Below are 28,000 nucleotides of genomic sequence, written 5' to 3'. Positions count from 1 at the left end.
TTTCGACTGAAAATGTAACGCCATTTTTAGATTTAAAGTAAGAAGTGTATTAAACTTAACCTGTTTTAACTTGAGATAAATAAAAGAGGATATTAAAGGATTTAAACCCAGCTGGATCGGATTAAAATAAAAGACAACATAATAGGAAAACAGTGTTCCCAGTTTTTTGGGTAAATTTGGACAAAATGGGTTTATGGAACCGAACGAGAATTTATTTATTGACAACCCTGCTTATTTGGATAAAGATAAACTCGGCCAAAGCAAATGAAGGTGAGAAATTAAAACAAATAAAAAATATTTAATCTTAACAGCTTGAGACTGGGTTAAAATTTAACTTAATTATCAAAATTTTCATTGTTTAATATCCAATTGTTACGTCACAATGTAATTAACAAAAGGACTTGAACTTCCCATTTAAATAAACAAACCAATTTCTGATTTAATACTAGAATAAATACATTTTAAACTTCAAAAGATTTCTTTAAATAAATTGTGACAATATCGAGTTCATTGTTAAATATTGTGACGTAACAATAGACGATTTATCAATTTCAAATCTACTCGAAACTACAAATCAATTTTATAGTCACAATATTAATATTATGACGTCACAATGTTAGGAGAGCGAAGACAAACACAGACAATGGATAAATAATATAAAACGTGCGCGGCCTTTAAGTTAATAAAGAAACGAGTCTCGCGTTAATTTAATATAAGAATTGTTATTTGATGATATTTCGAGATAATAATCGCGTCAAATCGCGACGATCGCGACGCTAACTACTACTTACAAGCCCGGGGTCACTCCAATTATTTTCCTTACATCGAAGGCGCGACGTTCTCGCGTTTTTATGACATTTTATTACGACCACTTCCTGTATATTTGCACGAATGGAATTGTAGGATTCTAAAGTGTCTTTAAAGTGAACTTATTTGTTTTTTTTGTGAGTTTTTATTAAAATAATATCAATTTTCTAACCCGTAAAGTTTTTAATGTGGCAAAATGGGTTCAAAATTCGCTTTGTTTGTTTTTATAAAATCTTTAAATCATAAACTGCGCGCAAAACCAGACAGAATTGTGATTCATAATTTCGTCCGCAAATAAATTTAATGACCAAGTCTATTGAAGGTAAATATATCAGCTGGTTAATTCTTATAATCAAATTCAAATGGACATTATTTATTGTTACATCTTCTATATATAAGTATAAAATCATAAATTATTAATGTTAATAAAGTTTAAACAGGTACAACTTTGTATTGGTTTAAGATGTATCACTTTTAAAAGTTTAAAATTACATTCATACATTTAGTATAAGCTAAAATAACATTTTTTAAGTAGTTTTGCAATTAACATACAATACTATGTAGCAAATTTACAAAATTTTTATAGTTCTACATCTTAATTCGGGTAAAAAAATTGTCTAAAATACGTCAAAAAAGTTGTCACCAAAATTTATTTTGTTAACCCAAAAAAAAGTTGCCCAAAACAGGAATTTAAATCTAGAAAATATAAGTTCAAGTAAGTAGAACCGCTCAACCCAACACAACCACCATAACGTGGTATTTATTTGAGATGTTTTGTCTGAGTTTTACCATAACAATAACATTGGAAATCGAGGTTTCTTTAAATTAACACCAGGAATTTAAATTCTGTAAGACCCAACATTTTAAGTCGTTTAAAAAAATGTGGAAAAAAACAAGTTTAAAATTGTGCAAAAATAAAAATAATTGTCTGGAAATATTCATGTCTTTAACTTTGTTTTGATGACTAATAATGGCGGTCAAAAATCTTGCTAAAAAATAACCAAAAAAATAAACAAAATTTTTAGTATGAGCAATCAGAGCCCGTGCATATTATGAATCATTAGACCCCGAAAAATGTTAAACGCTTCCTTTTTGTTTAAGTTTCTAACTGTTTCGGGGTGAAAAAGTGGGTGAATCACCCATAATCTCGTGGAACCCAGCGTTAAAAATGTTATGAGAAATTTGTTTTGACTTAAGATTTATACACGCACCGTTTCATGCAGTCGTGCATTAGAGCGTGGGACTGAACGCGTTGAATCAATGTGAGAATAAGATCAAATTTCGCCCGAATATTTCAGGTCGTAAAATTAAACGAATTTTTTTCTCCCTTGAAATTAAATCTGTTTCTAATTTCCGTGTCGAGATTTCGAAGATATTTCGTCCACAATCATTTTATGACATGACAATCCGGGTTTACGACCTCACATTTTTTATATATGACGTCATAATAATGTTAAAAAAATTATATTTAAATGAATTTTAATTTAAGTCAATACCTTTCAAAAAGATTACTAAAGTAGTTGTTGTGACGTAACAAGGATTTTAAGATATTGAATGTGACGTCATAAGTGGCACAACAAGTTTAAAATTCTTTTCTAAATTTACGACAAACGTTCGAACAAGCGAGTTATTAAATCTTAAGTTATTCTCGAATAAAATCTAATTATAGGATTCAAAGTTAAATTGTCCGTCTAAGAAATTTCAATTTAAGGCTTGTAAGGTATTTAAACGGAAGTGGATGGCAATATAGAATTAAATCTTTTAAAAAAAACACTGTTTGTTAATTTAAAACATTTAAATTTAAAAAAATTATCGATTTTTATTTTAAAATGGTTTAAGATTTTCTCTTTGGTGATAAATTAACTAATTCCAAGATAATGAATTATGACGTCACAAAGACGATTATTCACACAACAAACAAAGTTAAAAAGAAAGTGTTCTAGCATCGTAGGACGTCGAAATATCGCAAATTGTTTAAGACCACTTATATCTTACTTGAAAGCCTAATTCCCGAGTTTATAATAAAGAAACAGAAGTACTTAAACTAATTCAAATTCTTTCTTATTTTGAGCGCTTTATTTTTAAGCCAATTAACAAACAAAATTAAAATATTTTTGATTTTAAATATTTATAAAATTTCGATACAGTTTCAACTGAAATCTTTTTTTAAATTAAACTGCGGGGGAATTTGATCATTTTAAATCTTTGGGTTGCTGAATAATTTAAAACTAGAACGGATTAAATTTAAAATTTTTTATTCACTAAAAATTAACAAAATTATTTTTTTAATTTTTGTGACCACGATTTTGTAACAAAAGAAAATTGAGGTGTTAAATTGAAATTGTGACCTCATAAATATCGGGTGTGACGTCATAAATGCTGCAGGGGATTATTTTATCATTTATTTAAATAATTGTGTTTTTAATTTATTTTAAAAGCAATTTTTTTTACTTTTTTTAAATAATCTTAAAAACTGACTATAAAAAAACTTTTAAACTCATAGTTTATTAAAGTTATTGAATAAAATAAACTTTTAAAAATTTCGGTCCTTAGAAAACTAAATATTTTGTTTGCCCATCAAATATTGACCCACAAACTTCAAAGCTTATTTTAACACAACCAACATTTTTCTCTAATGGACTGGGTTGAAATATTTGATTAATCACTTTATTTTAACACCAAGGCTTGTCATAAACCCAAAGTGTGATGTAATAATGCATTAGTTAAATAAACAATGGTGGGGTAAAATATACACAAGTTTGGAAAATCTATTTTTATTTCATATTTTCCTAAAATACTCAATTTTAGAACAATTTTTAGGTTTTTAAAGGCGGAATTTTGTAGATTTTTTAAGATGCTACAGAAATACAAAAAGATATTATAAAATGACCGCATAAAATAACTAAGCTTTAACTTTTTAGCCTTAAAAACGACCTAACATTTTATTGCCCACCTAGGACTAAAATTCTTTGAATTTTGACAACTTCTAAAAATAACTTGAAACACGAACCTTTAAAACACCTGAATTCGAGTTTTCACTTCCGATCTACTTACCGTGTCATTCACCGTCGCGGATGAATACCGAATAAATAAATTCTTACGCGAAATTTAAATATTGACAAAAATCAAGGTTTTCATTTTTTTATAATTTTCTGCCAAAAAATTTAAAAAAATTCGCGTTGTCTCGATAGTGTTTTGATTTAAAACCGATAACAGACAAAACATTTATTCTTAAGCCTCTATGACGTCACTATAACAATACACAAAGTTTAACCTATCAGATATATATCCTAAAAGTAGAAAAATTTAATTAATCGTTTTTATATTTTTTAGAGATATTATTGGACACGAGGACAGCTTTATCAGACCTAGGATGGACAATGTCTCAAGATTCAGAGGTAAATATATGATTATTATGCAAATATATGATTTCTATGTAAATATATGATTTCTATGTGACCTTATCTCATGTCGTACAAACTAAATATTAATTGGATGAATGTTAAACAGTGCATTTTTACACATTTATGCTCTGAATTTAAATCTAGTTTTATTTAATAAAAAGAAACTTAAAAAAAGGTAAAATCATTTAAAAACACATTTATACAAAAACTAAATACACTTTACCATACAAATTTAGACAAAATTTAGACAAAGTGCAATCAATAAAAATTTAAAGTTACTTGAACAAAGTTAGAAAAACATCCAAAAAACTAAGCTAATGTGCAATTCAAATAAAAACCAACGAAACCCAATTTCCAATAAATCTTGCAAGCCAATGTAGCAAACCAGATAATAAGAGTTTAATAAATCCCAACAAATTGTTGTTTACCCTTCACCCCAGCTTCAAGGTCAAATACAACCCCCCATTTTAGTCTTAATAAAAACCTGGCTTAAACTCGGTCACGCTTCGTTGCAAACACGGTTTCCTACCTTAGTGAACAAACAACTTTTCCGTGTTACGCGTTCATGCGCGACCATGCATTTATGACGTCACAATAACTCAGTATCTTAAGTGCGCGTGAAAAAGTTTTAGGTTCGATTTCACACTTGCTAATCGACGACGAAATATTTTCCGACTTCAAACAATTTAAGTGTGACGTCACAGTACGATTAATTGTGACGATGTACAGACCACGTGATAAGAAGAAGATAAATTGTGGGTGGGAATTAAAACCGAACAAATTGAACCAAACCGAAACGATAAAACATTTAAGTGGGTGACGAACCGTAACGAAATGACTTAAATTAATACGCCCCGCCCCTTAAATAATCCAGTTTATCAAGCTCTCTGTGACGTCACAGTCGTTTGGGCATTATGACGTTGCTTTGATGTGACAGAATTCAGTAAAAACATCGCGCGGTTTCTCGCTTGAAATCGAACACGGTGAACTTGATTGTTACGATAAAATAACCCATTATTAGGTAACAATGACAGCGAGGAAGTCTCCATTGTTACGAAACAAGGAAAATGTGTTTTGGGAAAGCTTAAAATACGAAAATATTTGCACAAAAACTTAACTTTTTACACAATCTAGAAAACATTGTGATATTCTAACTGAACAAATGTCAACCATTGTTAGACAAAAATCAAGTTTAACATCAATACCCATTATTAAAATAACAATCACTTTATTAAAATATCATTTTTTGTATTTAAAATATAAAATTTTTATTAAATTCATCTTTTTTTGTCGAAAAAGTCCTAAAATAACCACAAAAAACATTAGGCATAAATTGCAATATTAAAACGACATTTTAAAATATAAATATTGTCATTTTTTAGAAAAAATTTACCGTTTTTTTAGACTATTACGCAAAGTTTTAATTTTAAGGAATTTTTGTTATTTACAGTGGCAGGAGATGACCGGAAGTGACAAGAACGGAAACGATTTAAGAATGCACATGGTGTGCCAGATCACAAAACCCCACCAAAACAATTGGTTAAGGACCCCTTATATCCCGGTAAATGGGGCTAAAAGGGTGTACGTAGAGGTCGAATTTACAATCAGGTAAAAAATGATTTTTTTAATTTTTTTTTATATAAAAATGTGACTTTAAAATTTTTTTTTTAATTTTTTTTTTATATAAAAATGTGACTTTAAAATTTTTTTTTAGTTTTTTAAACGGTTCTGACATTTTGTACTTTTATGTAGATTGTATTAAACGACATTTTTGTTTTCTTGAACTTATTTACATTCCTTTATTCAAAGTATATATATGTAAATTCATATAAATTTTTCCGTTTTTTGTTTTATTAAAAAACATTAGTTTAAGACTAATGTACTTTCAAAAATCGCAACAAAATAAGATTTGAAAAATTTATATTAATACAAATTATGTAAATTTAAAACTTTTAAAAATAAAAACTTATAAAAAAAAACAGTTTTTAAAGATTCTGGTAGTTTGCACCTGCAGAATTTTTTGTTCCAAATTTTTTTTTATTAGTTTTTATTTAAAATTATTTCTTCTAGTGATAGATTTCAAATTGATAACATCTAGATATTACTATTCATATTTGTATAGCGTTTATGGTAAACTTAACCTTAATAAAACAATTTCCTGAATTCATAATAACCCAAGGAAAAAAATTAATTTATTCAAAAGTTTTCAAAACAATTTTGTAAGGAAACGCAATGTCATTGCGAATAGGATATAATTATGTTGAAACCTACAATTAAGTTTAAAATTGTGTATTTGAGAAAATACGTTGTTAGATCGTGGAGTGATAGAATCAAATAACAAATCGATATTTGACATTTTTAAGAATTGAAATTGCAAAACGTATGTGTTTTTAGAAAGGGCACATTTAAATAAAAAAACATTATCAAAAAAACCTGTTTGTAGTATAGCTTTCCCTTTCTCTAAATATCATGTTATCTAGGCTATTTAATAAAAAAAAAAAAACACTTAAAAAAACTTATATTTTACTACAAATTAAAATTAAGTTATATGTATATGTTTTGTTTTAAATATTTAAGAATTATACTCTGCAAATGCAATTATGTTATGCGTTTTAAAAGAGCAAGCGTTTTTTTAACATTAAAAAATGTATTTAAGTATCTCTAAATATATTCCAGCCTATTTATTTTTTCATTTTTTTATTTATGCATTATTGTTATTTGCTGCAAATCCATTAATGTTACAATTATATTAACATTGTTAATATTAAACGTTTTTGAGTAATTTTAAATGTATTACAATAATTTTTTTACTTTTTTTTCAATTTATTTTCGATTTTTTAAATTTTTTTTTATTTTAAGGTCGTGTGAAGATGTTCCCAATGTTGCAACTTGCAAGGAAACTTTCAATTTATTTTATTACGAAACTGATCGAGACGAAGCGACCACAACTTTTCCGCCGTGGAGGGATTCAGCTTATCAAAAGGTGGGACTATTTACAATTGGCGAATGAACACATTATTTCTTGATTTTTTAATTGTTTTTAATTTCATTTTTGATTTACTGTTTGGAAACAAACGCTCTATTTGCGCGGATGAATACCAATGTTTTACCAAAAATATGCGGATTAATACACTTTTTTTGACTTTTTACGCGGATAAATACTAATATTTGCCAAAAATTGGCGGATTAATACACTTTTTTTTAAATGTCCGATTTATTAATTTACAAAAATTGAAAATATTATTCTGCGGAGGAATACTTTCTATTACAAACGCGGTAGAATACACGACTTTATAATTGTATCAAATAACACAACAGGCGCCAAGTTGAATGTTAGACAAGCTTAATAAGACCAAATACGTCCATACTTAATCCTAATTTAAATTTAACAACCCAACTCTAAACCACTAACAAGATTAACTAACTACACAGTCTTCCAATTTACTTTAAATCTTGTATTATAGGAGGATAATAAGTGTAAACATGATTATAAATTTAGACAACAATATTTAACACGTTCTATTACTCATTTCTATAACTTAAATTTAATGCAATTAATTTAATAATATGCAAAACTATTTTTTACACAAATTGACTTAATAACTTTAAAAACGAGCTTTATTTTTAAATGCTGCTTTTAAATTTACCTTAACTCTAATACTGCCTTATTAAAACGTAATTTTAGGTATTTTAAAATAAAAATACATTTTACCTTGTCGGGGATTCGAACTTGCAACCTCTTGTATTGTAGGTTGATACGATAGCAGCCGATCAAAGATTTCAACCTGGGACTTCAACCTGGGAGAACACAAACTTTGAAACTCGGGATATTGGACCAATCAAGAAGAATGGAATTTATCTTGCAATACAGGTACGTTCTATGGAAGAAAAGGGGTTTAAATAAAAAAAAACAAAAAATAGATGAATTAGAAAAAGTTGAAGTTTTTAGAAATAATTTGAAGCTTTTTGGGGGGTTATTTTAGATGATTACGTTTAATGTTTTGGTCAAATTATTTTATTTGAAGCATATATTTTTTGCTTAAATACGCTTGGCTATATAGTAAAACTTATACTTGTTACAACACTATTCCTAACACCTAAATTTTATTATAATTATTTGTTTTTTACTTTTATTAATCTTTGATGTAAAAGGGCCGATTTCATTACCTTAAAATGAAGTAACATCAGTTACCACGACCCAGTCTCGAGTTCCCTTTGGCAGTTTGGGATATTATTGATTATGATTGCCCGATAAATAAGCTGTTAATTAAGTGTTGTCTCAGCAGGAGTTTATACCGTTTATAGCGCCTTACATAAAGGCGCTACAGCATGAGATCAATGGAAATTTAACCCACGACCTCATGTGGTGTAGCAAGTGTTCTAACCAATACACCAGGCTGTCAATTGCACGATTATTAACCTGCTGAATATTTAATTAGATTTTGTTTATTCAAGGACACTGGAGCCTGCGTAGCTTTAATGCACGTTCGAGTTTACTATAAATACTGCTCCGAGGCTACCCAAAATCTAGCGGTTTTCTCACGCACGACAGCTGGCCCGGAAATGACGTCATTAGTGGAAGCGACGGGCCATTGTGTTCGAAACGCGATCGCGGTAAGTTTCAACTTGACACTTGTGGTTAGGAGAATTTGATTGATTGGAATTTAAAACTTTTTAGGGGGCGTTGAAAAATTTGGTGAATTTTGAACCAATAATCATTTTATTAAGAATTACTGACATGTGAAGAAATTAAATGCAACTAATATTAAATTTATTGAACTTTGCAAACTAATAAGTTGATAACGCTGCTTTATAAACCAAGTTTAATCGAATTACTACATAAAATAGAACTAACATTTAACATCATTTTTTAAATCTGGATTTAAGGAATGCGAGAAACGAGTATATGAGTTTTAAACAAGAGAACATAATCCATATTCCACAAAATATCCAAATGTATTAACAGATTTTCTAAAGTACATTTTGGCATCAAACAGTATTATTTTTTGTTCCTTAAAAAACAAATTTGTCTAATCAAACACAAGCTCAACATTTAATATCATCTCTTAAAGCTGGACTTGAGGAATGAAGGAAATTTATATAAAAGTTTTAAACAAAAACAAGTTAATGCAAAAAAGTCTTAAAAAACAGTATCATATGTTTTCTATTCGACAAGATTTTTGTATTAAATCCCATGTTTTTAACTTGTTCCAGCCAAACAAAGGCAAATTTCCAAGTTTATATTGCAACGCCGAAGGAGAGTGGACAGTTCCTTCAAGACAATGTGTTTGCTCTGCAGGTTATCAACCTAGCTCTACATCGAACCTTCAATCTTGTGAGGGTAAGTACTTAAAAGTGTTCATATTAAAAGCATAATTTGCTGTTTGATTGTAATCTGTGTTTTTTAGTCTTAATGGTAAAGAAATTTAGTGTTAGATATGTAACATAGCCATACTAAGTTTGACTTTAGGAAATAAGTTAAAAAATTGCTTCAAAAGTTTTTTAAATGTACGCTTTTTTGTAAGTTTTAACAAAGATACAACATTTGAAAAGGTTATAAGTTACAATGTTATGATGTAGATTTAATAATAAGAGATATTCCATTGCGTTGTTATCACCTTAGGGTATTTGTAACTTTCAAGATTAATCCACGATCTCAAGTTTAAACATTGCAGTACAATAAGCATACAGGCTTATAATATATAGGACAAACTTTATCTGTTTTTTAACCTATAATGTATATTACAATGCGATATCACTAACTGGTACAACTTAAGACTGGGTTGGATTAATTAAAAACGCGAATTTTAAAGCTGCAAATCTGGGATTTTAACACTTTATGAACTGGATTATAAAAATACTTTTAAATAACAATATTGGGCGTAAAAAACGTGAATTTTGTAAGCGAAAAAAGACTAAAAATTAAGCTTTTGACTTTCTCACGACGAGAATGAATAGTTGAAGACAAAATATCAAATATCAAGTTCTTTATTAAACCTTGAAAACTAATTTAACGCAACGCTGCGTAGATGTTATCCTATCTTCATTAATCTCCCAAATCTATACAAGGGAGACAGGGACTCATTAAGACGGGCAAATTCCTTACATTTCACGGGGTTACTTCGGGCCTCGGGGTAACATGGGTTAAGATAAATTAATCGAGGGTCGATCGTTTAGAGATAAGAGATTTTAAGACGACGTCTGGCGAACAATTGTGATGTAATAAACCAATAATGGAAAACTTTTTTAGGCAAACGAAAACTTCACGGAATGACTAAAAATTATGCAAATTAGCTTTCAGTTGTTTTAATAAAGGTTTTAATTAAACAGTAATTAATAAAAATTTAATTACAAAAAAACTATTCCCGCGCAATTAGGAAATTAATTAAAAGAAAATTTTTCTATCTGTCAAAACTTAAAAATTTTAATTTAAACAAAATTGAAACAAAGTAACTTGATTAATTACCACGCGATTTTAAATCTATTTACACTTGTGGATTAACTGCGAATGAATACAAACAGTGTATATTTGTTACGTCATAAACCGTTCAAACCAAAACGTTTATTTGCCGCGGTTTTAAAATTTTGCTAAAGTTGCAAAAAAAACATATTGGAAATTTAAAATATATTTAATATTTATCCGCCTAATTGTTTAAGTATCAATCCGCACAAAAATAATTAAAAAATAGTAATTTTTACTATTTTTGTTTATTGTTGGATATTTAATATAAATCCGCATAATATCAAATATTATTCCGCGAAGTTACATAAACTATTATGAGTCAATCCTTAAAAATGTCAACTTTTCTAATTTTGAGGATTTTTAATCCATTTTGGACACGATTTTTGGGTTAAAACCGGGAAGTAAAAGTTTATGTTTTGTGAGATTACACTTTGAAATTTATAACTAACAAGACTTTATTCACTGAAAACAAACCGAGTATAAGGATATGGTTTCTTTACACATCTTATATTATATAAAAACATGAAAGATAAACTTCTTTTAATTAATTTATAAAAAGGGCAATTTTTTTAACAACTTATCATTAAATGTGTCAGTAATTACTTGAAAAATATTTAAAATTTTTACAAATTTAAAAAAAAAATTTTTACAAATATTTAAAATTTTTACAAATTTTAATTAATAATGTCACTAATTACTTAACAAGTTTAAAAAAAAAGGTTTTGATTTTCAACTTAAGATCTGTAAAAAAAAATTTATAAAAAAGTGATTTGAAGAATATAAATCTAAAACATTATTTAAAAATAAATAATTTGTTGATACAAAAGTTTATAGAACAAATATTTTTAAACATTAGGATCTGTATGTCCAACTCAAGACTTTATAACACTGATTAATAAACCAAATGAGGTTTAATCTGAAGTTTATAAATAGAGAACATCATTTAAAACTTAAATATTTCGCTGATACAAAGGTTTAAAGAACAAATACACAATTGTGTTTCAATCGGAAAAAAGAATCGAATTAAAAAAGAAAACACGAAGAAATGAAACAAATCCGATCAACGTTTTCATTTGGTTTTAAATCTTTGTCAAACATTCTCGAATTATCACGTTTTCTAATTATCTCGATATTTTTACGCGGATCCATTGTTTGCAAACAATCGCTTGTCAATCACATAATCGATCACTCATATTCTTCCGCCATTATTTTGCATTGTTTACGTCACAATGACAACCGTGTCTTCTAAACACGTGAATGTTGACAATTAAAATATTCTGTGATCTGTGACGTCATAAACCAATTTTCTATGACCTCAAATTATAAACTTTTCACCCACGGTAGCAAAGCATTGTTTTTTTCGTCTGTGACGTCACAGAAAAGGATTGTTTTTTAGAGATGAACTTAAAATGAACTTCTAATACTTTATAATACTAAAAGTCCTAGACATAATTTTTTTTTAAATATTTTAAATCAATTTTTTTTCACAAATTTAAATTCACAAATTTATTTTTTTTTTAACAAACCAAATTTTCGTTAAATTGAAACGGAATCTGAAGACGACGAAGATTAAGTAATTTTAATAAAAGATTAAATTTCGATGAAATTAAATTCAAGCGAAAACAAAACGCGCTCAAGCGTAACATTCCTGGGTGTCTGGTTGCTACGACAACGGGGGTTCGACCCAAATATGGGGCGGGGTTAAGTCTTGTTTACGTAACAAGTAATATTGTGACGTATTAGTTCAAATAAGTTCGTAATAATTGAAATAAGCGAGTTATCAAAATAATTTGAAATTAGTTATTATATAATGGAAAAAAAACGATAAAAAAAATATAATTTAAATGGAAATTAATATAATTATTTTATGTCACAGTGTTTAATAAATGATATTATCTTATAGAATGTAGATAACATGGAGTAACTTAGAGTGGGGTTGATTTTAAAACAAAATTTCGAATTTTTAAAAAACAAAAATTTTCGTAAGTTTTGACAGGATTTAGTTCCGCGATTTTAACACAAATGGATCACGTGACCCAGTTTCAGGTAATCGCTGTCGTTCCACGTGACTGGGTTACTGTCATCACGTGATTAAGTCATGACGTTTCACTGGGGAAAAATATCTTGTTATTTTAACGACCGGTAGAAAAATCTGCGACGCGTGAAATATTGCGACACCTGCAATGATTAAGTTACAACCGTCGCACTTTTTAACGGTCCCAAATTAACCCAATTTTGCCCCAAAAGTCAAAATAAACAGCGGAATTCAGTCAATTGAATTCTTAGACAAGATCTGGTCACGTTTTGATCGTCTGTCATTACAAATTGTGGATTTGTTATGTTAGATATTTGTGTGTGGTAGTTTTACTGTTTTCCACTTTTTGCTGTTCGTCGAATTTTTGTCACGTTATTAAACTTGCTTATGATTTATTACTAATTCATCATTATTTAAAACAACCGTTTTTTAATACAGAAAATAGATTTTGTCAAGAGGAATGACATATTATAATGCATTGATATAATACGCCTTTAATATAGAAATTTATTTATTGGCAAACTTTTCTTAAAACTTTTAAAGACTTTTTCATTTGTATCTTTACAGCGTTTATTTTTAAACTTAATTTATTGCGAACTATTATTTAATTTTAATGTTAAATACTTTTTAAGGGTGTTAAAAATGTGGACGCTTTTCACCGGGTCAAAGTGGGGTAATTAAAGGGGGTATTTTTAAAAATCAAAAACTAATTCTATATCGTATTCTAAAGGACGGATAGATATTATTCGCAGTTTACAGATGCGCAAATTAATGCATTTTCTTTTGTTTATAATAAAGCTGATGTTGAAATGCTTTTAATTTGAATGCCTTGCTTATAATAATATTTAAACAATTTTTCAGCCTGCCAACCAAACTCTTACAAATCAACCGCCACCAACCAACAATGCACAACCTGCCCTAACAACAGCATGTCTCGATCAAGGGGATCCACCGTATGCGATTGCATGTATGGGTATTATAGAGTCCACTCAACTAACTCGGCCGATCAGCCATGCTCAAGTAAATGACTTAAGACTTTATGAGAAATTTACTCAAAATAAGTTTGTAATATCTTACAAACAAACGTTTTCTTATATTTGGCTAATTTTTAGCGCTTGTAAGACCGTATAATAGCGGTTTTAGCAAAGTAAAAATTACGTTAATAAGATTTGTAAGTGACAAGTAAGTAACAAACCCTTAAAAAAAATTTTTGGATTTACAATATTTAATATCAAACGTCTTTTTACGTAAGATAACGCTAGATTAAAAAGTGGTAAAAACGTAAATCAACTTAAATTGTTTTTTTATTCGACGTAAAAATTACGCAAAAATATTATATAAAACAGGTTGAGGCATCAGCCTTAATGTTTATCATATATTGAATTAAATTAGCATTTTAAAAGAATTTGTTAAACTTAAATGTTAAAAGTATTTGGCTAAGTGTTTGTTATCTTTTAATGTTTCAAATAAACGAATTACGATAAAATTATCTTTTATGGCGACCCACATAAAACAGATAAATTTTCATTAAATTCCTGTTATCAAAACACTTGGTAGGAATCAAACTCCAGACCTCTGGTATAATTAATTGCGATCTGTTTTATGTTAAAATAACTTCAAATTATTGGGTTAATGGACAGTTGCTAAATGCGCGTGTTTAAAAATTTAGAACTCGCTTGAATTTTGTAGTTTATTTAAATAGGGTTGGTATGGTTAATAAATTCTTTTATATTGGTAATATAAGTTCGACTTATTTAGCAAAAAATAATTAAAATTACAGATTTTTTTGCCATTAACAACTTAAGTAAAATAAAAAGTGTTTAAAAATTAAAAATCAAGGATCGAAAATTAATATTTCCTAAAAAAATTTTAAGCACAATTTTAAAACTGGTTGGTTAATACACTTTTTTATACTGGTATCATATAAAACGCTTTTAGCAAAAAAATAATAAAAATTACAGATTTTTTTGCCATTAACAATTCAAATAAAACAAAGAATTAAAAAAAATAAAAAATAAAATTTCTAAAAAAAAACGATTTTTAACACAATTTTAAAAACCCAATATTTCAACAATTTTTAACAAATTGAGACAAATATTTCAACCACCTGCGTATATTTCACCTGTTATTTATCCTCTAAACAAAAGGTCAAGGTCACATGACCTGTAATCTAATCCGTGATTGGTTGTGAAGATCAACCAATCATAATATGACAACTTTAATCTCACATAAAAAAAATAAAACCAATTTTTTTTAATTTTGGTATTTTTACTACAAAAAAAACAAAATTGAAATATTTAAATATTTAATAAAATTGTTACAAACCAAAATTGTAATTTTAAAAACTATTTTAACAAATATTTGAAATAAATAATTTTTTTTTATATAGCATAATTTTTATAAAAATTGTTTTTGCAGCAAAAAAGACAAATTAAGTATTTATTTGATTACAACTGAATATAATACACATAATAAACATTTAAAACTCAAACAACTAAACACTTAGACATTTACAACCCCTAAAACTTTTTTTTAAATTAACCAAAAACCTCATCTCAAGAGTTTAATTAAAAATTGAAATTTTATCGCAACCTACTTGAACAAATCTCTTCAACAATTTAAATTGTGTGAAATAATTGCATTTGTTTACCTCACAACCTAACCATTGTTTAACAATAAACACCATTGTGTCCACTTACAAAAGGTCAAAAAGGTCACACCAAAAGGTCATCAAATTGTGACCCCTGTTTAAATAAGTTAACCAATATATTTCTATATGTAGTAATTTTACAGGAAAAAATAAGTTTGTAGTATTTTATATAAAACAAAAATTAAATATTATTTCTAAAATTTTCTACAAGACCAACAACAATTTAATAATTTCCATTACTTTAGCCATTAATAAATTTCTTAAAAGGCCTAATATATTAGATATATAATATTACTTAGACTATATTCAACTAAGAATCAGTTTTATATATTTGATACACAAGAATGAAAAATCACTTTACCAATTTACAAATACCATAACAACCAATTTAAAACCTTATTTTTTGTTACCAGAACCTCCAGGCAAACCAATCAATCTTTATTCAACAGTCAACCAAACCTCGGTGTATCTTAGTTGGGGAATTCCCGTACATTATGGAGGCATCAGTGACATCACATACAGGTTTGTTTGTTAACATTTAAAGATTAAAAGTTATGTTACAAAGTAAAGAAAAAATATAAATGTAAAATTTTGTCCAAAAATACTCGAAAAAAAAAAAGTTTTTTAATTAGCAAACAACAATTATTTTTTCTGGGTTCAGTAACCTAGGAAAATAAAGTTTATTTTTACTTAAAAAGACTCAAAATAATATTTTTTTATTTAACCAAACATCACAAACCAACTGTTATTTTATCTTTTACAATAAATCTTTTATTTACAATTGGTAGCAGGTGGTAGAGAAATTTATAAACAAGTTTTTGTTGTCTACAAGCCTCAATCCATAAGCTAAACCTTTTAATCTTATTAATTCTTGCAGTTTTCAGCATTTTTTTAATTTAAAGGCTTCATATACTACACTATACAATATTGTTTACTTTATATTTAAAATATAAATATCTAGTTAAACAATTTTTCAATATTTTACATTAAAATTGTGTTAAATTTTTGCTATCAACTATCTAAAAAGAAATTTGTAAAACAGTAATTTTACTTTTGTGATATTACTTTGATATTAATGCAAATGCCATGTTAAGTTAAACTTAAATTGTTTTGTTTCAGTATAAAGTGTTACAAATGTCAGTCTCCTCATTTTATAAACTGTGGCCCTTGTTCAAATAAAGTGAAATATCTTCCTGAACAAAATAAAATTCAACAACTTTCCGTCAACATTAAAGACCTCAGTTCCTTTGCTTTCTACAAGTTTGAGGTAAGAGTTGTAATATTCTATATGCAACAAAACTAAGTGGACAACATTTATATACATGAATAGATGTATGTCCAACTTATATACTTAAAATAAATAAAACTGCTGGTTGTGGTGCGCAGGTAAATTATTACTGGCAAACATTAATTGAGAGTTGCGATCATATAACGACAAATAAAATGCTGACAATAAGGCAGGCTATCAACTATACATGATAATAATATTTTATGCTAAGGGACATTTTTTAAATTTTATTTAAACCAAAAAAATGGCACAAATATGCCTATTCAATTTTGATATTAAAATTTTTAAAAAATCTAAAAAATTCCTTTAAAATAACCAACATGACATCACAAGAAGTAAATTATCCATTTCCCTATGACATCACAGACAATTTAATTCAATTGCCGGCAGGTTAAATCCTTGAGTAAATCCATTTCTTGAATTTCAAATCATTTAACACTTAAATTGTAGGATCTAGTTTAAGTTACCCCATTATAATAAACCCCATGCGTATAAATATTGAAAATATTCAATTCTCAAAACTCAATAAGAGTCAAAATATTATGTTAACTGAAGGTTGAGTATTAAGTTATTGGATATAATTGTAATGTATATTGTAAAAGGAATTTTTGCTTCCAAAATTGGTTTTGTAATTTTGGTTATTATGTCATTATTTTGTTTATATCAAATATTAAATTGTTACGACAACTGTTGCGAAAAAGAACCCCAAAAACAATTTAAAATTCCACAAAATTTTTTATTTATATATTCAAAAATCACAAATAACTTCAATTTTGTTAATTAAATCAAGTTTTTACACACCAATGCTAGTAACAATCTCACCAATTTAATAACACTTTAACAGCTTAATGTATATACATTATAAAATCAATTTCATGGTTTAAAACATGCCAAAGATATTAAATAATTGCACATAGTTTACCGGTATATCATATCATGCTAAAACCCCACACAGGTAATATTATTAAAGGGTTAAAATATTAAAATAATTGAAACAGGATAGGAAGTGGGGTTTGCTAAGGTTCAACGCACTTGTTAGACACCACAAACAAATAATTTCAACAGAAATGTCAAAAGTTTGGAATTAAAAGTTTTTAAACTTTTTGGTTTGTTACACTTGACAGAATGTCACAAATTTATCTTGACAATTATTATATTGTTATCACATTACCTTATTGTTATGATATAAACACACTTTGTTTGATATATTTTAAATTATCCAGCAAGAAAATATTATTTTAGTATTACATCATTGTAGTTTTAAACTATAGTAAAATCGTCGCAGATATTTTTAAACCATAGGCCCACTAAAAAATCATTAATAACACTTATAAAATTTTTTTTATTATTTATTTTTTTATTTATACATCTTTTAAATGTGTTTTTTAAAAAGCAAATACAATCTAAAGTTCTAACTTAGATTACTGTTTTAACGATATATTCAACTTATATATATTCCAGGTTTATGCTGAAACAGAGGTCACAAAAGTAGCGCTATCTAGTGGTCATCAACTTAACAATTATGAAGTTGCAACTATTGAAACGAACCAAGCAGGTAACCTTAACTATTTTTCAAACAAAAAAAAAATATTTTATTTGTAAATGCTTTTGTTTGTATCATAAACTTTCACACAGCCTATAGTTACCCAAGCTTATAAATATTTTTTCTGATTTTTTTTTTAAATGAGAAAAGAGTCCTAGACACATTTTATGAAAATTTTGAGTCATAAATATTTAGATAAATACCATAACATTGAACTCTAGTTAAAATTGTAACTAGTCTGGTAACTAACTTAATTTGTTTAGATTACTCATTTATATTAAATCATCTAAATTTAATTTAACCATGAACTAAAAATAATATTGCTAAAATAACACCCATTACAATTTCACTATTCTATTTAAAAGCTATCTCTATATAATGGAGCTTAGTGTCGGATATAAGTTTATGTATGTACAATTTATTGGCTACAAAAAAATAAAACTGCCGTTTGTGGTGCAGGGGTAAATTATTGTTGGCAAATATTAATTGAGAGTTGCAACCATATTACAACAATTAAAATGCCAACTTTAGGTCAGACTTTCAACTTGTTAAAATCAAAATAATATAAAACAAATAATTTCTTAAATTACCCAAAGCCATATTATAAAACATTAAATAACTAACTTATAACCTAATAACCACATTGTTTATGACATCACACAGCCCCATCACAAGTAATTGGAGTAAGAGTAAGTGAGGTGGAATCTGACTCGTTTCTAATCACATGGGACCAACCAACTTCAAGTAATGGACAAATACAGAATTATGACATCACAATCATTGGTGAAGATCAATCACAGTTTTCAAACAAGTCAAAAATTAGAAGTTTAAAAGTGGAAGGATTGAAATCATTTGTACAATACACAATAAAGGTAAAATTTTTTAAGTACAACTATCCATAATGTGGGAAAGTCGAATTCATTACCTAAATATAGAGTTATATCAGTTACCCAGTCCTAAGTTGGCTTATAAAACAATTTTACTGCTTTTTATTTAAAGTAAAGATAACTTGAATACTTTAACTTGATGTAACTTTTAAACTACATTAATACCAAAAGTCAACTTAACAAAAGTTAAAACTCTATTTTCTGGATAATTTTACAAAAAAAACAATTGTGATTGTCAACAACATAATGACCAAATAATAGGGTTTTGTTTCCTGTTAGAATTACCAGAACCCAATTTCTAATTTACAAACTTAAGGAAACCAAACCCAAAAACGCCCCCAACTAACAAGTCAATCACAGTACGCAAACCTAAAAAAATCCATAAATATAGGATCAAACTCTCATGTTTTGGGTAATAAGACTTAACACAGGGCTAATACACAGGGTTAAACCGGGTTCATATCCTTGTTTGGTTTAATTTATTAAAATAAGGGATAAAGCTTTAAATGAGGGGGGCTGTTGTGGTGTGTTAAGTGAAATTAAAGGTTAAAAGTCTATGCTGGAAATAATTTTTGTACTTAAAGAAAAAACTTGAAAAATAATGAAAAAAAGATAAACTAAATTAATTATTTAACTTTTGTTTGTAATTATAAATTTTTATTATTTTTTTGTAATTTTCTAACAACTTTTTAAATATTGTAAATTTGGATTTTTTTATCTACTTTTGTGACATCATTAACTAACTTATGACATCACAACAGGTTCGAGCTCGGACTTTGGCAGGTTATGGACCCTACAGTACAGAGGTCAAAGTTCAAACACTTGATGGTTCAACGATCACAGCGATGAACAATAGTGGTGACAACAATGGGGTCATGACCCTTGTTGCTGCTATCGGAGGAGGGCTTTTAATTGTTTTTATTGTCATCGGAGTTTTATTGTTTTGTAGAAGGTGAGATTTTTATAGAATTTATAAAAAAATAAAAAATTTTAAAACTTTTTTTTAACCATTTTTTATATTTAAGAATTGATCCAAAGACATTATTTATAAATTAATATAAAACTTTGTTTTTTTTTGGATGACAGTTATAGTATTTGTGTAACAACTAATAATTTATTAATTTTAAAAACTTACAAAAACACACTAACCAGGATTGCTTTTACAAAACGAATAATTTTGCCAAACCACACAAGTGTTTAAACTACAAAATCTTAAATGCCAAAAAACCTGGTAAAATATTTTAATTCAAAGCACACTAAGTTTGCAATCAATCTTTCTTTATTTTGACACTACAGCAAACACATAGAATCTATTTATAACCAACTTTAAAGCTGGGGATTATGCTTTTTATAAAAACTTTTATCGAAATTTGGTTTAAAATATTTTTGGGTGATTAATTACACTTGAAATGATTTCTATAGTTTAAGTGTTAAGGAACCCAATTAAATATTTATCTGTATTTTAAGAAATTTAATATGGTAATTATTGCACAATTTAACTCAATTAAAACATAAATCATTTTATTTATAATTTATTCCAAGTTTGACAATTGTTGTTTATTAACAAGGTAACGTTTTACTGATTAGCTGTTGCTTAATTATTCAATTAATTAACATATTTTAAAGTCTCCAACTGAAAACTAAATACTACAAAAATAGATTAAAATCTTAAAATTCTGGCAAACCAACTTCCTAACAAAATATAAACAAAATTAAAAATAAAAAACCAAAAGTCATTTTTTCAAAAAACTGATGAAAATTCATGCTAAAAAATTGCTAAAATTTACAAAAACTTTACTAAAATCTACTAAAAACATAGAAAATTTTACTAAATTTAAAAAAAAAATTTAAAAAACTTCACTAAAATTTACCAAGAAACTAACCTTTCTTACAAAAAACAAACTTTATCCCATTTATTTTACAAAATATAAAACACCAAAAACAACAAAAATTTATTTATTTTCAACAGGAGATCACGTAACATGAAATCCAAACTAGACCCAGAGAAAATCCCAATGTACAGCAACAACGGGAGTTTTACAAGTCACTACAGTTCACCTCATAAGACTTATATTGATCCAACAACTTATGAGGACCCCAATAAGGCAGTTCGAGAGTTCACCAAAGAAATTGATGGAAGTTTTGTCAAGATTGAGGAGGTGATAGGTGGAGGTAAGTGTGATGTCATAATTGGGTTTTGTGGTTCAAATAATAAAGAATTTTTGCATTATTCAAATATTATTCCTGAGACAATATTTGTAGATGTAGAATTATAAATTTTAAGCTAAAATTAGCATAAATTAAACATCAAAACTTGTAAGACTTATTTTTTTAGTTTTTTCTTTGCATTTATAAATACTTGTAGAGAAAGGAATTTTAGGCTAATTTTACAACGCTAAACATAAAAGTTATAAAAAACGCATAAGTACATGCACTAAAAAAGTCTCTTTAAAACAGCAAAACTTGTAAAATATATATTTTTACAGATCTTTTTACATTTAAGAATGCTTCTTAGCTCTATAAAACCAATACCTCTTACCCATAAAAGACCATAACATGAGAAAAACAATGAACCGATATACGTGTGCTTGATGTTCATTTAATTTAAATTTAATGTTAAACGCCATGTTTAAAATTTAATCAATTAGATCAAGAGTTTATGTTTAAAATTAGTTTGGTGATTTGTATAAAGATAAAATCTAGGAATTGTTGCACTTCAAAATATTTAGTAAAATTGAGGAACAAATATTGAAAGCGTAACAAATTGTCTGTCAACATGATGACACAGTAGACACCTTTATGAGGTCATAAACTGAATAAAAAACAGGAAACTAAACTTCAGACATGAACATTATTTGAATTTTAGGGATTTTTTTTATAAACGGGAAATTGAAAATAAAAAATAAAAATTAGTTCAAAATTTTAACCAAATATGGCAACAAAACAGAACTTTTATTCATTACCAAAGAAATAGTGTGTGTAGGTGTTAAATCAAGTTTTTAAAAGTAGAACATAATAAAATCTGGTTACAAAATCATAGAAAAATACATCAAAATTTTTAAATTCTTTTTAGGTGAATTTGGTGAAGTATGTCGAGGGACATTACAACCCCCCAACAAGAAGGAACAAGACATTGCAATCAAAACCCTTAAAACGGGGTACAGTACCCAACAGAAACTTGATTTTCTGGGTGAGGCTTCGATCATGGGTCAATTTGATCACCCCAACGTCATCAGATTAGAGGGGGTGGTCACTAAGAGTCGCCCTCTCATGATTATAACTGAGTTTATGGAGAATGGATCACTTGATGCTTTTCTAAGGGTGAGTTGGACAAATTTAATATAAAATAAGAAGTAAATGAACAAGAATAGGAGAAAACAGGTAGTGTAAAAGTAAAATAAAGTTTAAAAGAACTCTTTAAAGATTTTAAAGGACTTTTTCAAGAGTTTGGTCTTGTTAAACAATGTATACACGTTTTTTGGTAAAAAATATTTGTTTACTAGTTATCTGTAATTAATCTATAATAAAACATGACAGTTTAAATCTACCTTTTAACACTTACCAAGACACTGGTCAGCAATTTTAAAATGACCTGAAATTCAATCTTTAAATCACTGCATAAAAACTACAACAAAACAGTTAATCCTATACGAGAAAAGACAAAATAATCACCGCACCCCAGTTTAAAAACGAGCCAGTTTACAAGTACGGTGTACATAGGTTGCCTGTGTAAACAAATGGACAACATTTTTAAGTGACATTACTACCCACTGACCACTAACATCTCCATTATAAATTAACTCAAGCATGCTATAGAGGCCAACAGTCAATTTAGATTCTTTGCAAGATTATTTTTGAAAAACAAAATAAAAATAGAAGTTCTTACATTGTATTTTAACAGTTTTTAAGCCTATAATACCATGAAGAATGTACACGCTTATATATTTAAAACTCAATTAATTAAATTTAAAAAATTATTGATCTAACGCCAATTAGATCAACAGTTATATTAAATTTGACAATTATTTAAGCAGTTGATTCCATTAAACAAAAATTTTTAAATTATACAAAACACTGTATGAATTATTCTGTTAAAATACAACCCAACTTTAATTGCAAAGTAAGATCAACAAAACCAATTTAGGATTATTAAAAAAGTAACAAATATTTTAATTAGTATAATTACTCGTGCGTAAAATGTTAAAGAGGAAGGTTAACCGCATTCTCATGAAGGGTTGCTTTAAAGATTGTTATCCAAGATCAACAGATTGTTATCATAAATTTTAAACACTGGAACAGATTTAAAATTATTATGAGTTAACCACTGGTTGTTAGTATAAGAGCTTAAAGCGCGAATGTAAATGTAAAGACAATGACCCTGACACTTAGGGTTAATGACCCTGTGTTACAAAGGTCACAAGAGGTTGCGACCCGTATTTAAGGACACATTTTTGGTAACAACACTGACATTTAGTTACATAACAAATATAACAAAATCGCTTTAAAAGATCGATTTTTTTGCATTTCTTGACCAATTTAAAAAAATATAAAAAAAAATTTAATCAAAAAAGGTAAAATGCAAATCATTGTTTATAACCTTCAACAAAAGTTATTTGTCTAAACGTGATTCCACAAAAATTATCAAGTTTTAAAATCTTGTGTTTTACGATATTTGATATAGAGATAACCATGTTTAATGCAGGTGCTGGTATTAGTGAGGCTTAAATGGAGCATTCTGGTGTTAATTTAATAAAAAAAACAGGGTGTGAACGACGTGTACGACATTTAAGACTTTATCCTTGTTGTACTTATAATCTCAAAATTAAAAAAGATCACCTAAACATGCTTTATCGTATACCATAAATTGTAATTACAAATTGATCATGCTATATTAATCTATAAATAAAAATGTGTTTTTTATATTTACAACAGCAAGAAACATTGTATATTACAGAAAACAAAACTCTATTAAACTTTATTAAACTCCAACAATAAAAGAAAAAGAAATCGTTCTACGTATTTCAAAAACTTTAATTTCTATTATTACTTTTTTATAGAACCATGACAATGAATTTAATGTGATCCAGTTGGTTGGAATGTTACGAAACATCGCAGCAGGAATGAAATATTTATCAGACATGGGATATGTACATCGCGATCTAGCGGCAAGAAATATATTGGTCAACGCTCAACTTATTTGTAAAGTCTCAGATTTTGGAATGAGTCGAGTTCTTGAGGAGGACTCAGAGGCAGCTTACACAACAAGGGTAAGACAAAAATCGAATTCTTTTAAATTGGTTTAACTTGCCCTATGGTAAATCAAAATTATGGTGGTAATGTAAAATGATTGGTTTTTGGTTTATAAAAAAATTGGATGAGGTTTAAAAAAGATTGGTTTTTGCTTTACTTCTGCTTGAGTTTGCTTTAATATAGGTTTTACTATTCAAAACTGTGTCAAGCAAAATAGAATTATTTAATATAAGTTTAAGCCAAAATAAGTTATGCAAGATTGGTAAATCCAATGATGTGAGAAAAATATCAATTTCTTTACAATAATAATAAAGGATATTTTATATTTCTCTAGGGAGGTAAGATTCCAATCAGATGGACCGCTCCTGAGGCTTTCACATTCCGTAAGTTTACATCAGCGAGTGATGTTTGGAGTTATGGGATTGTGATGTGGGAGGTGATGTCATATGGAGAGAGACCATACTGGGGAATGTCAAACAGAGATGTACGTTTCATTTATTCTAAATTCTTGCATTTAACTAACATTAAAGTTGTTTTAAAATCCCTATTTACAAAGAAATTTTAGCCTATATACAAAAAGCATTTCAATGTAATCAACCTTGTTATAAATCATAAAAACAAATCTGTATACAAAAGCATTTAAGAATAATTAACCCTGTATTAAACCTCCACTGTTACATCACACAGGTAATGAATGCTGTTGAGAGTGGATACAGACTACCAGCACCGATGGATTGTCCACAAGTGCAACACAAGTTGATGTTAGAGTCATGGAAGAAAGACCGCAACCAAAGACCTAAGTTTGGACAAATTGTCGCCTCTTTAGATAAAATGTTAAGGGATCCGAGCCAGCTTAAACTTAAGGCAGGACCAGAGTAAGTTTAAATTAACATTTATCTGTTATAAATCTATTATAACATTAAGCAAACACTGGGTATTTACTAAACATACCAATACCATCAAGGTACTAATTTCTTAAACCACAGAAATGTACGAAAACATTAACAAATTTACAGAATTTTAAAAAAAATGAAAATTAATCCAAATTACAAAATTATAAAGACACTGTAATGTTTCATAGAAAACCAAGTTTTTGTACCAAAAGAAATAAATCACCCCTAAATGTAAATATCTACAACACAAAAATATGCAAAAACATGTAAAATCTACAGACAATTCCTTTAACAACAAGACAACCTTGTGCAAATATTTAAGTTGAGATATTAAATCAAACGTCAAAGTTAAACCACAAAGTTTACAAATATTCAAAAGTTTTAGAAAATAAATTCCGACAATTTTTCAGGCGAAGTCGAAACGGAAGGTTGCCTGGCAACCAGACTAACAACCAATCGGGCGTGACCAGCGAACTAATCCCCAAAACCAATCATCAAACTTCTTCGAGCGACTCCGGACTGGACGAGGACTCTCCGATGATGACATCACAAACAGATACATCATCACTTGGAGCTTGGTTAGAGGGAATGGGGATGGGAAAATATAAAGAAGATTTTAACAAAAATGGATGCAACTCAGTTGAACAAATTAAACAACTTGACGTCAGGTAAATAATTTAAAAAATAATATAAAATAACTATAAAAGTTGTTTTGCAAAATAATGCATTTTAATGCTCAAGAGTTAAGTGACTATGTTACCAAGTACATTGAAGGAGCATTAAGGCATAAAAAAACAAAAACTATTAATTTATTTATAGAATCAATTTATAATATCAAAGTCACAATTTTCAAATAATTAAAAAGTATTTAAATATTTATTAGATCTCTATGGCTACATTCTAAATATATTGGATATTGTCACCAAAAAGTGCAAAACAATTTACACAACAACTTATAAATAACACATTTCTGTTAAAAACACTGCTTTGATACCTTTGTTTTATTTCGGTTGAATGCATTTTAAATGTTCACCTAAATACCTATCTGTACCTATACACGCTTGATCGCATTTGTGCAAAGCACGCAGCGTAAAAATTATCAGCTAAGAGGTCAAGTTTTTACCACTAAGGTCAACTCTAATTACTCTTAAGCTTTTCTTTTTACCGACGCAAAGATTATCTAGGTTAACAAATGGTCTTTTTCTATTTGCTTTAAGGATAACTGCGTATTCTCAATTTACAAAGCTTTATTTGGTAAAAGAATGCAATCCTCTAAATTTTATTTCTTATTTCTCCTATACAGAGTGATGTTAATTGAGTTAAATTAACTTCTGTCTTAGTTTAAACCTTATATCTTTACCCTCCACAATCTTGTTAAACGTAAAAAACCCAGCACACCCAAAAGTCGAAATATTTAGGTCATAAAGTGGTTAATTATATCTATGTTGTGGTAAACTTGTCTTTTTGTGGGTACACGTTTTTAGGTTAAAAAATTCACCCAATTATTGAACAATAGTTATGTAGAAAATAAACCCATAAAATTCACTATTGTAATACATTCGTTTTTTTTAATTAACTGGTTATGAAAGAAAGTCAACTGCTATTTAAAATATTTTTAATTGGTGGAATTAAAAATTTCTCTATTGTGGTTAATTTTTTACTTTTTAAATAATTTTAAATTAACTCATTTTTTTACATTTCAGTGAACTTGAACGAATAGGAATTACAAACAAATCTGACCAAGAGCTTATTCTCACTCATGTTCAAGAATTAAATAAAACTAAAAGAAAACAATCAGGTCTCCCAACCTATGCTGAAAGCAACTTAATTGTTGGAATTTCGGTCTAAGTGAACTTTATGCAAAAAGTAGAAGAGTCAAAGACTCAAAAACTATAACCATGATAAAAACCAAACCAAGTGGGAAAAGGGTTGGTGTTTTGCTATAACAACCAAACAACCATTAGTGATTTTAAGCCAGAGGTTGGTTTGTAGTGAGTTAGGAGTTAACCAACCATAAAAATGGTTAAGAACAATAAACCATTTTGTTACACTATGGTTTAAAATCAAGTGTATGATACTATTTGGTTAAACTCTATGCTAATTAACTGCATTAGCGCTTAAACTATTGCAATTTATAATATTAGATCGCGATCATATAAAAATTTATATTACTTGCTTTATATATACTCTATTCATATTTGTTTAAAATAAAATTGCATAAATTACATAAAAAAATTTAAAGCAATTTGGGCTGGTTCTCATTTGTGCAATTATAACTTTACAAACAGTATTTTAAATCTTAAACTGCTATATAGTAAAAAATTAAATGACATAAATATATTAAGTGGCTTACTTGTTGCGCTCGTTCTCGACAAAAATCTTCAATTTGATGGATTTTATTTCGTTGCTGCAAGTTATCTTTTGTTCCTGGCTTTGCTTTTTGTTGCCTTTCCAGTTGTATGTACTATCTATGTTTGTTCTTTAAATAAAAATATCTACAAAAAAAGGAATTTGTATTATTAAAATTTAAAAATGATTTCAAAAAAAATGGTTTAAAATATGAAAAAAAACAGCTGAATAAAAGTAAAAAAGGATCAAGTTTAATAAGAATAAACTTTTAATTAAAATCCTAATTTAAAAATGATCTAATGTTGATAATTCACACATTAAGGTCTTAAAATAGATCCCAAAACAATCAGCACAAAGTCTAGCTGTCAAATTGTTTATAAATATATGGGTAATCTACAGCACCATTACATTAAGATTAGCGCATATCGGGA

General features: G+C 27.8%; 1 protein-coding gene across 1 annotated transcript; it reads left to right on the top strand.

The window, feature by feature from the left end:
* Positions 1-36: 36 nt before the first annotated feature.
* Positions 37-27,716, top strand: LOC145750589 (ephrin type-A receptor 4-like). The gene is made up of 20 exons (XM_082566658.1): positions 37-270; positions 4,141-4,205; positions 5,662-5,819; positions 7,071-7,194; positions 7,963-8,082; positions 8,667-8,825; positions 9,426-9,552; positions 13,571-13,729; positions 15,773-15,881; positions 16,479-16,626; positions 18,109-18,202; positions 18,854-19,062; positions 19,839-20,029; positions 21,047-21,249; positions 22,151-22,398; positions 24,135-24,344; positions 24,662-24,811; positions 25,015-25,202; positions 25,631-25,888; positions 26,924-27,716. Exons 1-20 carry the CDS (start codon positions 186-188, stop codon positions 27,066-27,068), a joined length of 3,150 nt encoding a protein of 1,049 aa, XP_082422784.1. The 5' UTR covers positions 37-185; the 3' UTR covers positions 27,069-27,716.
* The last annotated feature ends 284 nt before the right edge of the window (positions 27,717-28,000 follow it).

The sequence above is a fragment of the Corella eumyota genome, chromosome 4 (assembly GCF_963082875.1).
Source record: "Corella eumyota chromosome 4, kaCorEumy4.1, whole genome shotgun sequence".
NCBI lineage: Eukaryota > Metazoa > Chordata > Ascidiacea > Phlebobranchia > Corellidae > Corella > Corella eumyota.
This window is presented reverse-complemented; position numbering and strand designations above follow the sequence as displayed.

Excerpts from the sequence above, each read along its gene's own strand:
- LOC145750589 (XM_082566658.1), top strand. The coding sequence starts at position 186 with ATGGGTTTATGGAACCGAACGAGAATTTATTTATTGACAACCCTGCTT. Across the intron at positions 8,826-9,425 it reads GTGTTCGAAACGCGATCGCG|CCAAACAAAGGCAAATTTCC; the intron begins GTAAGTTTCAAC and ends AACTTGTTCCAG. Across the intron at positions 20,030-21,046 it reads GTTTTATTGTTTTGTAGAAG|GAGATCACGTAACATGAAAT; the intron begins GTGAGATTTTTA and ends TATTTTCAACAG.